This window comes from Falco biarmicus, chromosome 3 (genome assembly GCF_023638135.1).
Source record: "Falco biarmicus isolate bFalBia1 chromosome 3, bFalBia1.pri, whole genome shotgun sequence".
NCBI classification, from domain to species: Eukaryota; Metazoa; Chordata; class Aves; order Falconiformes; family Falconidae; genus Falco; species Falco biarmicus.
In genome coordinates, this window is record NC_079290.1 from 105,791,817 (window position 1) to 105,803,881 (window position 12,065).

Genomic DNA, 12,065 nt, shown 5'->3' on the forward strand with positions numbered 1-12,065 from the left:
GCGGGGAGGTGGTTGCCTGCACGCCAGTTGTGCCGCGCTCGGCAGGTCCCGCGTCCCGAGGCACAGCGCGGGCTGCTCCTACCACGTCATGAAGCCCTTGAGATGCGTCCCTCAGTGAGCCCTGAGCGTGCCCACAGCAGGCTGCTTAGTTTGGGGGACCCCTGCGTTTCCCTTCAAGGCCTCGGTAGACGACAGAGCTTCCCCTTTGGCACTGGAGCTGCTTTTCCTCCAGTCACCCGTTCCCAGGGACGATGCATTTGCCCTCCTTGCCTTCCCTGCCTGTCGCTGGTTGGCTTAGACCAATGGTCCCATCGGTTTTATCCCTAAAGCGTGGTACTGCACCTTTCTACGTAAGCTGCGCTCCTTTCTGTCTCACTGTTTGCCACCTGTGGATTTGTCTTTCTCAGCTCCTGGTGCTCAGCAGTTCTGCTTTCTCCTCTCTACCCGCGCTGGCGGTCTGGGCATAAACCTTGCTACGGCCGACACAGTCATTATTTATGATTCTGACTGGAACCCCCACAATGACATCCAGGTTTCTGACTTTTCCTTTTCCTTCCCATATAGTAAGTACCTCTGTGGCTCTGCCCTCTGTTTGCACACCCTGCACAGGGAGGTTGGTCTCTTCTCCCAAGAGCTGCTGGTGCTTTCTGCTGTATTTGTGGGGGGTGTTTTTGCCCAGCAGCGCCCTTCCCGCATCTGCTGGCCTTGCCCTGGCCTGTCTGTGGCACAGGAGAGACCTGGCACGTGAAACTGGCTCTCTTCCACGGCTTCTCACTTTCTCCTGCTGCTTGTTCATAGGCGGGTGCCCCCTTCTCTTCTGGGGAGCTTCCACTTGGGTTTCCAAAAGCCCAGGGCAGAGCCTAGCTAAGGACTGTCCACCAATGGGCAATGGCAGCTGGAGCGGGCGAGCAGCCCATACCTCTGAAAGTAATGGAAAAGCAAGGAGTCATGCATGTCCCTCCCGTGCTTGCTGGTCAGGAGAAGGTTCTCTCCAAAGCTACATCCACTGTTGCTGTCCATTTGTGCCGGCGTTTCCTTTTACTGGGTCGTAGGCAAGCAGCCGCGCTGGTGCGGGGTGGTGAAGGAACGGTGTGGGTCCGGTGAACCTGCAGCCGGAGGGTTCCTGGGTGGGGTGCGTCCTCGCTGCCTGCCCTCAGCGCCTTTGGCTGGAGGCCTGCCCGGGGAAGCTGGCTTGCCTGCAGTCAGCCTCGGGGGCTGGCACGTTCAGGCTGGCTCTGAGGAGCCCCTCTTGCTCCACCACCCTGTAGCAGCCTTGAATGCTGAATGCAGCCGTGTCCTTGTGGTGCCTTTGCACAGCCTGGGGAGGTGAGGAACAGGCCCCTCAGCCAGCGTGGCACGGTGCCGCCCTGAACAGCTTCATTCTCTGCTTGCAGGCATTCAGCAGAGCTCACCGCATCGGGCAGAACAAGAAGGTGATGATCTACCGATTTGTGACCAGAGCCTCTGTCGAAGAGCGCATCACCCAGGTGGCCAAAAGGAAGATGATGCTCACCCACCTCGTGGTCCGCCCAGGGCTTGGCTCCAAGTCAGGCTCCATGACCAAGCAAGAGCTGGATGACATCCTCAAGTTTGGGACAGAAGAGCTCTTCAAGGATGATGTGGAAGGTGAGATCAGGAAGGTGCTGGGGATGCTCTGCGTGGGGTGGGGCCCTGCCTCAGCTGCTGGGGCTCATTCTCCTCTTCGTACACCCGCAGGCATGGTGTCTCAGGGACAGCGGATTGCCATGCCGGACGCTGTCACCGCTTTCTCTGACACTCTCTCCACCAAAGGGGGTGCAGTGACTCCTGGCATGAAAAAAAAGCATGGTGGCACCCCCCCAGGTGTGTAGCCCCCCTTGCTGGGGTGACCCGTCCCCTTCCCTGGCCCTGTGCCCTGCCTGAGCTCCCTGGCTCTGGGAGCAGGCTGTCACCATCATGGTGATTTGTGTTTCCAATCCCCTCGCTTTGCTTTCCAGGTGACAATAAGGACGTGGATGACAGCAGTGTGATCCACTATGACGACGCTGCCATCTCTAAGCTTTTGGACCGAAACCAGGATGCAACTGATGACACGGAGCTGCAGAACATGAACGAGTATCTCAGCTCCTTTAAAGTGGCCCAGTATGTTGTGAGAGAAGAGGACGGTGTGGTAATGTGATTAGTATCATGTCTTACAATCGCACCTCTTTGTATGTCCCTCTGTGTTTCTTCCGCTCCCTCTTCTGTTCTGGCGAGTGTCTGCGGCTCTCCTCCCCGCGCGCCAGCTGTGGCTGCTGTAGGTGGCTCCAGATTTTGGGGGCCCAGGGGACCGAGAAGGAGCCCACTTGTCTTGGTCCTGTGTGGCCGATGGTGCAAGCCAGGCTCTGTCCCTGTTGGCCCAGGACCCCATTTCGATCGAAGCGTCCGTGGCACCTTCTGTCCTGCGGAGGGCCCTTCCCTGGCAGACTGGGAGCAGGCGCGATGCTGCTTGCAACCGCGCTGCTGTCGTTCGCCTGCCCAGTAGCCGCGCAGGAGCAGGCTGCTGTTCTGGGAGGTCTCTGCAGATCTGTGGTCTCTCCCTCGATGTGAGCGCGGGCGCTGTGGGCAGGATGGATGGCAATGTTTGCGGAGCTTTTTCTTGGGGGGGAGGTTGTCGCAGCCCTTTGACAACCTTGCACTGAGGTCAGTAGGTTTGGGCAGTGCCCCAGGAGCCCAGTTCCATCCCAGTGGCTCGGTGCCCTCCCTCTCTCCCTGGAGTGCTGTTAGAGGACAGGCAGTGGGGTAATGTGGGCAGGTCTGGGGCTGCCCGGTCTCAAGCTCCTGGTCTCTTGCTTTGCAGGAGGAGGTGGAACGTGAGATCATCAAGCAAGAGGAGAACGTGGACCCTGACTACTGGGAGAAGCTGCTGCGGCACCACTATGAGCAGCAGCAGGAAGACCTGGCCAGGAACTTGGGGAAGGGAAAGAGAATCCGCAAGCAGGTCAACTACAACGATGCCTCGCAGGAGGACCAAGGTACGGCTGTGGCCATTCAGCTCCTGGCGGGGCTTGTGGGCGGGCAGCAGCCCTGCAGGCTGGCTCTGAAAAGCTGCACAGGCAGGTTCCCCGATGGATGGATTGGCCAAGTCACTGGTGTTCCTCTGCAGTTTGGTAGGCTGTGTGGCTCTGTACTTCCCAGATTCTTAAACTTCCCAGGACAGAAATTCTTCCAAGACTTTTTTTTTTTTTTTTGTCTGTAAACTCTCGTTTTGCTGGAAGAATGTAGGAAAGATGTGTCTGCGGGTGGGATATTTCAAGCTGGGTTTTTCCTGTATACTGATTTTGGAAAACCTGAGACTGTGATTTCTTGCTTGTTGTATCCTCCTCTCGCGCTGCCTGTTACACCCGCGGGCAGGCTCTTACCTGTCCTGTGTGTCCCTCCTGGGCAGGATCCCACTGCTTGGGAGGTCTCCTAACCTGACCTCCCTTGTGCTCTGCAGAGTGGCAGGATGAGCTCTCTGACAACCAGTCGGAGTACTCCATTGGCTCCGAGGATGAGGATGAAGACTTTGAAGAGAGGCCAGAAGGTCAGAGTGAGTTAATGCATTTGGTCCTCCACGGGATGTTGCTCTGCAGGGAGCCCTGGGCACTCAGGTGCAGCAGAAACATCTGGGTTGGAGGGACTGGTGTGCTTCTGGGCCTGCGTTGAGGGGGAGCTATCCCTGCTTGCCTGCCAGGTGAGGAGATTCCTAGGGCAGGGAGTGCAGCCGGCTGTTTCCTTTGCTGGCCGCTGCAGGACCTTGGTCTGGTCCTCATGGTGGAAGGTTGGGGACCGCAGGGAGGACAGGCATGGTACCCCCTTGCTTGGAAAGCGCAGAAAAGAGCCCCAGCTGGGGAAGGCCAGTGGGACAGGTGGAAGGGACTGCTGCAGCCTGGGCTGCTGCTCTGCCCAGATCTCGCTCCCATCGGGTGGGAGCGCAGGAAGCTGGGGGTGCGGGAGGACTTCGGGCACCCTTCCTCGCTCCTGGGCCCACCCATCACTGAGGCTGCTTGGCTCTAGGTGGCAGAAGACAATCCCGGAGACAGCTGAAGAGTGACAGGGACAAGCCTCTCCCTCCTTTGCTGGCAAGAGTCGGGGGGAATATCGAGGTGAGCATCAGCACGACCAGTGCAATTGTGCCAGGGCTGCGCTGGGCTCGTGGGCTGGGCTGCTCCGTGCCGAGTTGCTGGCGCCTTAGTCCTGGTCCAGCAGCCGCAAGGCTCTGAGGTGTCACACACTTCCGAGGGTGTGTTGTGATCCCAGCAACGCCTCCACTCCCTGCAGGTTCTCGGCTTCAACGCCCGCCAGCGCAAGGCTTTCCTGAACGCTATCATGCGCTGGGGCATGCCGCCCCAGGACGCCTTCAACTCTCACTGGCTGGTTCGGGACCTGCGAGGGAAGAGCGAGAAGGAGTTCAGGTGCGGGGGGTGCCGGGCAGGTGGGGCGAGGTCTGTCCTGGGCTCTGGCTGATGGTTTGGGATGAGCTCTGATCACTGTGTTGTCTTGCCACGTCACTGTCTCTGCCGTGCTTCCCAGGGCCGGGCAGAGGCTGTGCTGTGACACAGCTGGCTGTGCAGCAGTAGCCCAAGCACCCGCACGTCCCCACCGTGGTTTCTTTTTGGGGAGGCAACACCTGTTTCCTCGGAGAGGGCTGCTGTCATTCTCTTTACGACAGGCTGAATTTCAGCCTGGGTGTGGGGCTCTGCCCTCGCCCGCGGCTGAGAGCAGGCGCTGTGGGTCCTCGGCTCAGCAGAGGGTCCGTGCCAACGGGACCAAGCTCTGGCTTTCCTTCCACAGGGCGTATGTCTCTCTCTTCATGAGACATTTGTGTGAACCCGGAGCAGATGGTGCTGAAACCTTTGCGGATGGCGTTCCCCGGGAAGGGCTGTCCCGCCAGCACGTGCTGACTCGGATTGGAGTCATGTCACTAGTAAGGAAGAAGGTGGGTGAGTAAAATTTCATATGTGCCATTTCAGGTGTGTTCTGGAGACCCATGGGTTTCACTGGCTGCTGAATGCCTCTCGCCAGGGTTCCCCTGCTGAATCTCCCAGGTTTACCATAAATGTATAGGTGACGGTAATGCAAACTGCCTTTCAAACCCTGCCGCGTTTTTCCTCGGTAGGGATGTAGGATGAGCCAGTATTTAACAGGCTGGCTGGCAAAAAAGAGGAATCATGCAGGAGAGTTGTTGGGTCTCAGAGCTGTAGTGTTGACTGTGCCTGGCGGGGGGTGGTGGTGCAGCGATCCTGCCGCTTTGTCAGTCGGCGGGTGAAGCAGCCTGAACATGCTGGCTCTGCAGCAGTGGGCTGGGAATGTCTCTGCTGTGTTTGGCTTGATGCTGTGCGTCTGCCCCAGGTCCAGGAGTTTGAGCATGTCAATGGCAAGTACAGCACCCCAGATCTCATTCTCGAGGGCCCGGAGAGCAAGAAATCCAGTGAGATTGTGTCTTCAGATCCCAACACTCCCATCCCGGCCAGCCCAGCACACATGCACATGGGACCTGTGGCTTTTGCTGGTAGGTGTGCCAGCAGGCTGCCTGGGCATCGTGGCTTTGGTCTGGCTTGAGAAGCCACCAGAAGGTCGTGCAGATGTCTGCCTACCTCGGCAGCGTGCACGGCTCTCTGGGGCCCCATTCGATTGCTTCCTTGCTTTGCTGCTGCTACAGACAAAATAGAAACGCAGCTGGGGTTCCAGGAGGAAAAGGATCAAGTGGAGCAGAAGTCCAGGAAGGTGTCTGACGGCCAGGTAGGGTGGCTTCTCCCAGCATCTCCTCTGGGAGGGCTTCTTGTGGTCTCCCAGAAACTCAGAGCGCTCGCTGGGGAAGGCGCAAGGCTGGCCTCATCTGGTGTGGGCGCTTCATGTTAAGGTGCCTGTGAGTGCCGAGAAGGTGGAAAGCGAAGAGCACTTAGAAAGCTGCGACAGCAAGGAAAGACCGAGGGAAGAGCATCAGGAGGAGAGTGAAAAGGTTGAGCCTTCTCCCGAGCCGCTGGTGAAAGGTGAGTGTCTGTGGCTTGGGTGGGTGCCATCCCTGCGCTCGGGCTCCCCTCAGCGTGGCTGGGACTCCTGCGGGGCTGTGGCACCCAGCGACGGCACCGGTCTGTGCTGGAGCAGTTCTGCAGCTGAAGCTGCGTGGAGACCAGGGCGTGCACCCCTTCTGTGTTGGATGCGTTGGTGCTCCCAACGGGTGGACTTTCCCTCTGGTGGGTGGCTCCAGTGCTTTGTACCTTGCTTGGGTCCTTCTCCATATCACTGCGGGAAACCTGCATGTCACAAGGTCCTGCAGAAGTTCCTGAGACAACAACACTACCAGGTTGTAAATCACGAGAAATGCTCACTGTGGGGGGGCATTTTCTGTTCCTAGCAGTGTGTTCCTCCAGATGTCTCAAGGAAGAGGGAAAACTGAACAAATTTTCTTGATAAAATGCAGAAGAATATTTTGTTTGAAGTTTTCTGAATGCCTTGAACATACAAACAATATAATCACTTTACGCTAAAAGGGGAAGTCTCTCCAGACAAGCTGCTCTTCCCCAAAGAGCATTTTGCATGTCAAGCTTTTCGTACAGTCCTCTTCCTTTCCTCAGATGAGGGGATTCAAGAGAAAGAGAAGCCTCTGGAAAAGCTGGAGTTGAACAGCAGCCCAGGAAAAGGGGAGGACAAAGAAGTCAAACCAGGTGAGATGCAAGGAGGCTTTGGGGCAAGAAGGGTCTCCAAAACAAGGCAGGTGCCCGTTGCAGAGGCGAAGGAGCAGGTCCATGGGGTGATGGTGAGCACAGCCCTCAGCACCCGCAGCAGCTGGTGCTCGCCTTGTGGCGAAGCGTGAGAGCCATGAGCGGAAACAAGACCCCAGTAGGGTGGGTGCTGTGTGCTTGCCGTGCGAGCAGTAGGACCTGTGGTGGAGCAGGGTGCAGACTGATGGCTTTTCCAGCAGTGACTTTAGTGGGGAGTTCCTCTGGCAGCTGATGGGGCAAGGAGGGTGCCAGTCGGTCTTTTGGTGGAGAACGGTTAGACAGGTACAATTTTTTGTGTTTGCCAAGCAGAGGACGCCAAGGCAGAGGAGAAGGAGCAAAGTGACGCTCAGCAAAATGGTGACAAAGAGGAAGAGGAGGATGGCAAGAAGGATGACAGAAACATGAATTTCCGATTCATGTTCAACATCGCTGACGGTGGCTTTACAGGTAAGAGCAAGAGACGAGGCATCAGCTGCTCCTGCAGAGCTTCTGCGCAGAAGCTCTACAGCCGTGCAAGCAATGTGAGCCATGTGAAAAGGCTGCGGACAGGACGGTGCTTCACCTCGCCGCAGGCTGTCTTGGTTTTGTGCTGTGCCCGTGGCTGCCCGGGAGATTTCACCGCTCGCCCTGCCCGGTGTGCTGGGTGATGTCCCCAGCAGCCCCGCTGCCTGACCGGGCTGTCTCGCTTCTGCTTCCACAGAGCTGCACACGCTGTGGCAGAATGAGGAAAGGGCTGCCATCTCCTCTGGCAAGATCTATGACATCTGGCACCGCCGTCACGACTACTGGCTGTTGGCAGGAATTGTCACGTACCCTTTGAGTTGGTGGGAGCGTGCCTCCTGCCGTCGGGCAGCAGGGGATGGGGGAGCCTCGGCAGGGTGCGGGTGCTGGGGTCAGGGTGCAGTGATGAGCAGGGTGGGGGTTTGGTAACGTGGTGTGGCTGCAGGGCGGTGGGCATGCTGTCGGCTGGCCAGCCCTTCCCTTGACGCTCCCTCTGCATCAGTCACGGCTATGCCCGCTGGCAGGACATCCAGAACGACCCACGCTACGTGATCCTGAATGAGCCGTTTAAGTCGGAGATACATAAGGGGAACTACCTCGAGATGAAGAACAAGTTCCTTGCCCGGCGGTTCAAGGCGAGTTGCAGGTCCAGGGCTGGTGAGTCCTTACCAGCGGGGGGGACCAGAGTGGCACCCCAAAGCTGGGGGGCAGCCCACCAGCACCTTCTGGGTGCAGGGCGGGGAGTGCTGTGGGCTTTGCAAGGGGCTCACAGTCGCCGGAGGAGAGCAGGCACCCAGCAGCAGGAGCTCAGTCCTGGGGAGCTCGCCAGCTCTGTGGTGGGGTGCACGGGATGGGACCGGCTGCCCTGGGCTCCTCTCTGTGAGTGGGCTGGGTGCTCTGCCCGCTCCCAACATGTGCGGTGCTGTAGAGTTGCTGCCCAGATCCCTTTCTGGGACGCTTGGTGTCTGCAGATAAGAAATCAGAAGGGCTAAGCCTGTTCTCCCAGGAGTGTTTGGGTGTGAGGCTGGTGGGGAGCACGGCAGGGCAGAGGCTTGTTTGGTGTGAACCACATGGGCAGCTGGAGCCTGCGGAGCGGTGCTGGTTTACACTGGAGCAGGGTCTGGTCCTGAACCCTTCCCCTCCTGCACCTCCCAGTTGCTGGAGCAGGCCCTGGTGATCGAGGAGCAGCTGCGGAGGGCTGCGTACCTCAACATGACCCAAGACCCCAATCACCCGGCCATGGCATTGAACGCCCGTCTGGCTGAAGTGGAGTGCCTTGCCGAGAGCCACCAGCATCTCTCCAAAGAGTCCCTGGCTGGGAACAAGCCCGCGAACGCCGTCCTGCACAAGGGTGCGTGCCGGCAGAGGTGGGGTGGGAGCCTGCCCCAGGGGGCTGGGAAGGGTTTGCCACCCTGACCACTGGGAGGATCCGGCTGGGAAGTTGTCGGTGTCTCGCGTTCCCTTGGCCAGGGTCTGACTGCTCCACCCTTCTCGCTCACTTTGCTGGCCAGGGCACTGGAAAGTGGCATGCTGCTGCTGCTGCAGCCAGCGGTGGCGGGGGTCTTTGCCATCAGCTCCCAGCTGCTGGAGCTTGCTGGGATGCTGGGGGTGCTCCTGCCTTTGCCTGAGCACTGCCTCGTTCTGCTCGCAGTGCTGAACCAGCTCGAGGAGCTGCTAAGCGACATGAAGGCTGACGTGACGCGCCTGCCCTCCATGCTGTCCCGCATCCCACCCGTGGCCGCCCGGCTGCAGATGTCCGAGCGGAGCATCCTCAGCCGCCTGGCTACCCGTGGGGGGGACCCCACTGGCCAGCAGGTCAGCGGGGTCCGGGACGGGGCCCCATGCCGGGGCTGGCAGCGATGGGGCCAGGGCTGCACATCAGCGGCTCTTCTCCCTCCTTGCCTGCCCAGGGCTCCTTCGGCTCCTCCCAGATCTACAACAACAACTTCGGGCCGAATTTCCGAGGTCCTGGGCCAGGCGGGATTGTCAACTACAGCCAGATGCCTCTGGGACCGTATGTGACCGGTAGGTCGGGGTTTGGAGCGGGCGCTCCGGGGCAGAGGAATTCAGGGGGTGGGTTTGTGTGGGCCAGGAGCGCTGCGAAGGGCGGCGGCGAGCGAAGCGTTTCCCCTCTCCCACCACAGATATTTAGCCGTCCCCACAGTTCTCCTCCGCAGCTCCCATTCCCAGCTGAGGTAAGGCTGTGCCCGCTGCTCGCCGCGTTCTGTTTGCCGGGGCCCCGTGGGAACACGCGTGCAGACGCGTGAGGGGCTGTTTCCCCTTGGGGCTGCCCCCTCCGAGCGCCGGTGTCTGGATGTGGCCCCTGGCTCAAGCAACCGCAGCGGTTACTGGTGGTGGGGGCAGGATCCTTCCCGCAGCCCTCGGGCTGGCTGCCCCTGCCCGGGTGTGGGCTCACTCCCCCTGCCCCGGGGTTTGGCGTGGGGAGGGTCCGAAGCCTGGCTGACGGCAGCTCTCCCCTGTCCTTGCAGCAGCCCCCGGGGGCCGCTCGCCGGCCCCCCCAGCCGAAAGCCACCCTGTCGCTGGAGGAAGGGTGGGGGAAGCGAGGCGGCGTTGCCTGCGTGGAAGACGAGCTGCTCCTGGCGCTGCCGAGCTCTCCCGCCCCCGCTTCAAGTGTGCTTCAACCGATGCGACCCCCCCCCCCGCCATCGCTGGAGCGGCCGGGATGGGGGTTTCATTTCCGTGTACATTTTTTGCACTTTCTTATTGAAGACTTGAAGAGTTTGTCTGGGCGAGATGGGCCGAGCTGAGAAGGGAGGTCGAGTCACGGTGTTTGTGTCTGGGTTTATTGGCACGTGTGGGGTGGGAGCGGGGTCCGGCGGGTGCCCTGCTTGCCGGCCAGCTGTGCCAGGGCACTTGTCTGGGGCCGAGCTGGCTCCTGCGCTTCTCTCTGCGGTCCATTTCTGCGTCCTCGTGGTGTTTGAGCAAGTGCGTGCCTGCTGCCAGCCCCGCTGCCAGAGCCGCCGAGCCCTGCGGGAGATTGGTGTGTGCCGGCGTCAGCCCTGGCACTGTCCCGGCAGCGGGGCCGTGGCAGGGCTGGGGGTCCGGGCGTGCTGGGTTTGGGGTGCACAGGTGGAGGCGATGTGGGTGGGAAGGAGGGGACGGCTGGAGCTGGGACGGGGACACCTGCGAGCGTGGTGACACCAACCACGCCGAGGTGGCGGCCTCTCGCCGGAGGCTGATGGCAGCAGTGAGCAATGCCCCCGCGTTCACTTCGTACTGCGTGTGTCCCGGTTTCTGTTCTCTGTGTTTTAATAAATCCTTTCGGAAGGATGCAGTGGGAGCCTGGCGGGGTGAGGACGGCAGCGGCGTTGGTGGCAACCGGGGGGCCCAGCTGCACTCACGGCCCCCCGCCACCATCCTGCACACACACGTGTGCACACGCGGACACAGGGACCCTGGCTGGGCGGCAGCGGAGCTGCCCCCTCCCCAGCCCAGCAGCCCCCACTCCCACACGCGCTTCCTGCACGTGTGGGCACGCATGAACGGGGGGAGGGGGGCGGGGGGCATGTGTGTAAATTGAGTGTAATTTTTACACAGGTGCACGTACACATACATATATGTGCATCTATCTCCATACGTATGAACGTAAGTACCTCTGCAGATATATAGAGAGGGGCATAGATCTATATGGATACACACACGTGTAGATATACATAGAATGATAGTTGTATGGATGTATAGGTCTGTATCTGCATAGGTGTATATACGCATCTATGTATCTGTGTACGTGTACATATGTGTGTATATATGTATTTGTAGTTTACCTATGTGTATATATACACACATAGATGTGTAGATATATCTATATATTACATATCTGTATCTCTGTATAGGTATATAGATCTGTGTGAATGTATACACAGACACATATTTGTAATCTATATATTTATACATAGACGTATAGATACAGATAAAGATGTATAAATATAGCTACGTATATATAGTGCACGTGTGTCTACAGATACATACACATATATTTGTAATTATATATATATGAGTATGTGTTATGTTTATATATGCATACAAACATCCATGTAGTTCTACAGCAGGTATACATATATAGATAAAGGTATGTAGGTTTAGATACAGATAAATCAACCTACTTAGAGGGGGGGGGGGGTGCACGTGCACACGTACCCCCCATAATGCTACACACGCACACGTGCACACACAAGCATGTTTCAGGTGGGGTTATAGGGATAGCTACCTATAGAGTGGGTAAACTCACACACATCTATATGTCTGCGTGTAGAGCTACAGTTTTGTACACACATTTGTAATTTTTATTTGTGTGGTGTGTGTGTATAGACACACGCGTGTGTGTATATGAGGATGCATATATATAGGTATTGGCAAAGACGTGTGCTTCTGCACAGAGATCTATAGCTATATCTAAACTACAAATATGTATATGTGTATATATAGGCATGTTTATATATAGGTATAGGTATGAGTATATAGTTATATAGCTAGGTATTGATATATCTGCACGTATATCTATATAAACACACATTTATGTACATATCTATTTGTAATTTTCATAGATGCGTGCATATATATCCATACAAATATGTAGCTAGCTAGATCAATATATTCACACAGATATGTACACATCTATACATCTACAGATATATACATATAGCTATATATGTCTATATACACAAATACACATTTATACTTGTGTGCTTGTATACATATATATGTAATTTTCATAGATGTGTGCATATATATATATCTACTTACATCTCTAAATAGGTATTGGTATCTGTATAAGGACTGGTATAGCTATAGGGATATAGGTAAAGATAGATCTACATC

The 12,065-nt window shown here is 57.3% G+C and overlaps 1 protein-coding gene across 5 annotated transcripts in view; it reads left to right on the plus strand.

Moving 5' to 3' along the window:
- Positions 1-10,517, plus strand: part of CHD5 (chromodomain helicase DNA binding protein 5) — a 31,552-nt gene extending 21,035 nt beyond the window's left edge. For 4 of the 5 annotated variants that reach the window (XM_056331211.1, XM_056331214.1, XM_056331212.1 and 1 more), the window contains 21 exons: positions 408-532; positions 1,395-1,626; positions 1,717-1,842; positions 1,977-2,149; positions 2,819-2,993; positions 3,458-3,550; positions 4,018-4,106; positions 4,282-4,415; positions 4,795-4,939; positions 5,353-5,512; positions 5,663-5,742; positions 5,864-5,993; positions 6,579-6,668; positions 7,035-7,172; positions 7,426-7,534; positions 7,729-7,861; positions 8,382-8,577; positions 8,878-9,041; positions 9,137-9,251; positions 9,371-9,421; positions 9,716-10,517. In XM_056331211.1, coding sequence (XP_056187186.1) covers positions 408-532; positions 1,395-1,626; positions 1,717-1,842; positions 1,977-2,149; positions 2,819-2,993; positions 3,458-3,550; positions 4,018-4,106; positions 4,282-4,415; positions 4,795-4,939; positions 5,353-5,512; positions 5,663-5,742; positions 5,864-5,993; positions 6,579-6,668; positions 7,035-7,172; positions 7,426-7,534; positions 7,729-7,861; positions 8,382-8,577; positions 8,878-9,041; positions 9,137-9,251; positions 9,371-9,378 — 2,615 coding nt within the window. In that variant the 3' untranslated portion in view covers positions 9,379-9,421; positions 9,716-10,517. The remainder of the gene's footprint in view (positions 1-407; positions 533-1,394; positions 1,627-1,716; positions 1,843-1,976; positions 2,150-2,818; positions 2,994-3,457; positions 3,551-4,017; positions 4,107-4,281; positions 4,416-4,794; positions 4,940-5,352; positions 5,513-5,662; positions 5,743-5,863; positions 5,994-6,578; positions 6,669-7,034; positions 7,173-7,425; positions 7,535-7,728; positions 7,862-8,381; positions 8,578-8,877; positions 9,042-9,136; positions 9,252-9,370; positions 9,422-9,715) is intronic. The other variant, XM_056331215.1, reaches the window with a different exon arrangement.
- The last annotated feature ends 1,548 nt before the right edge of the window (positions 10,518-12,065 follow it).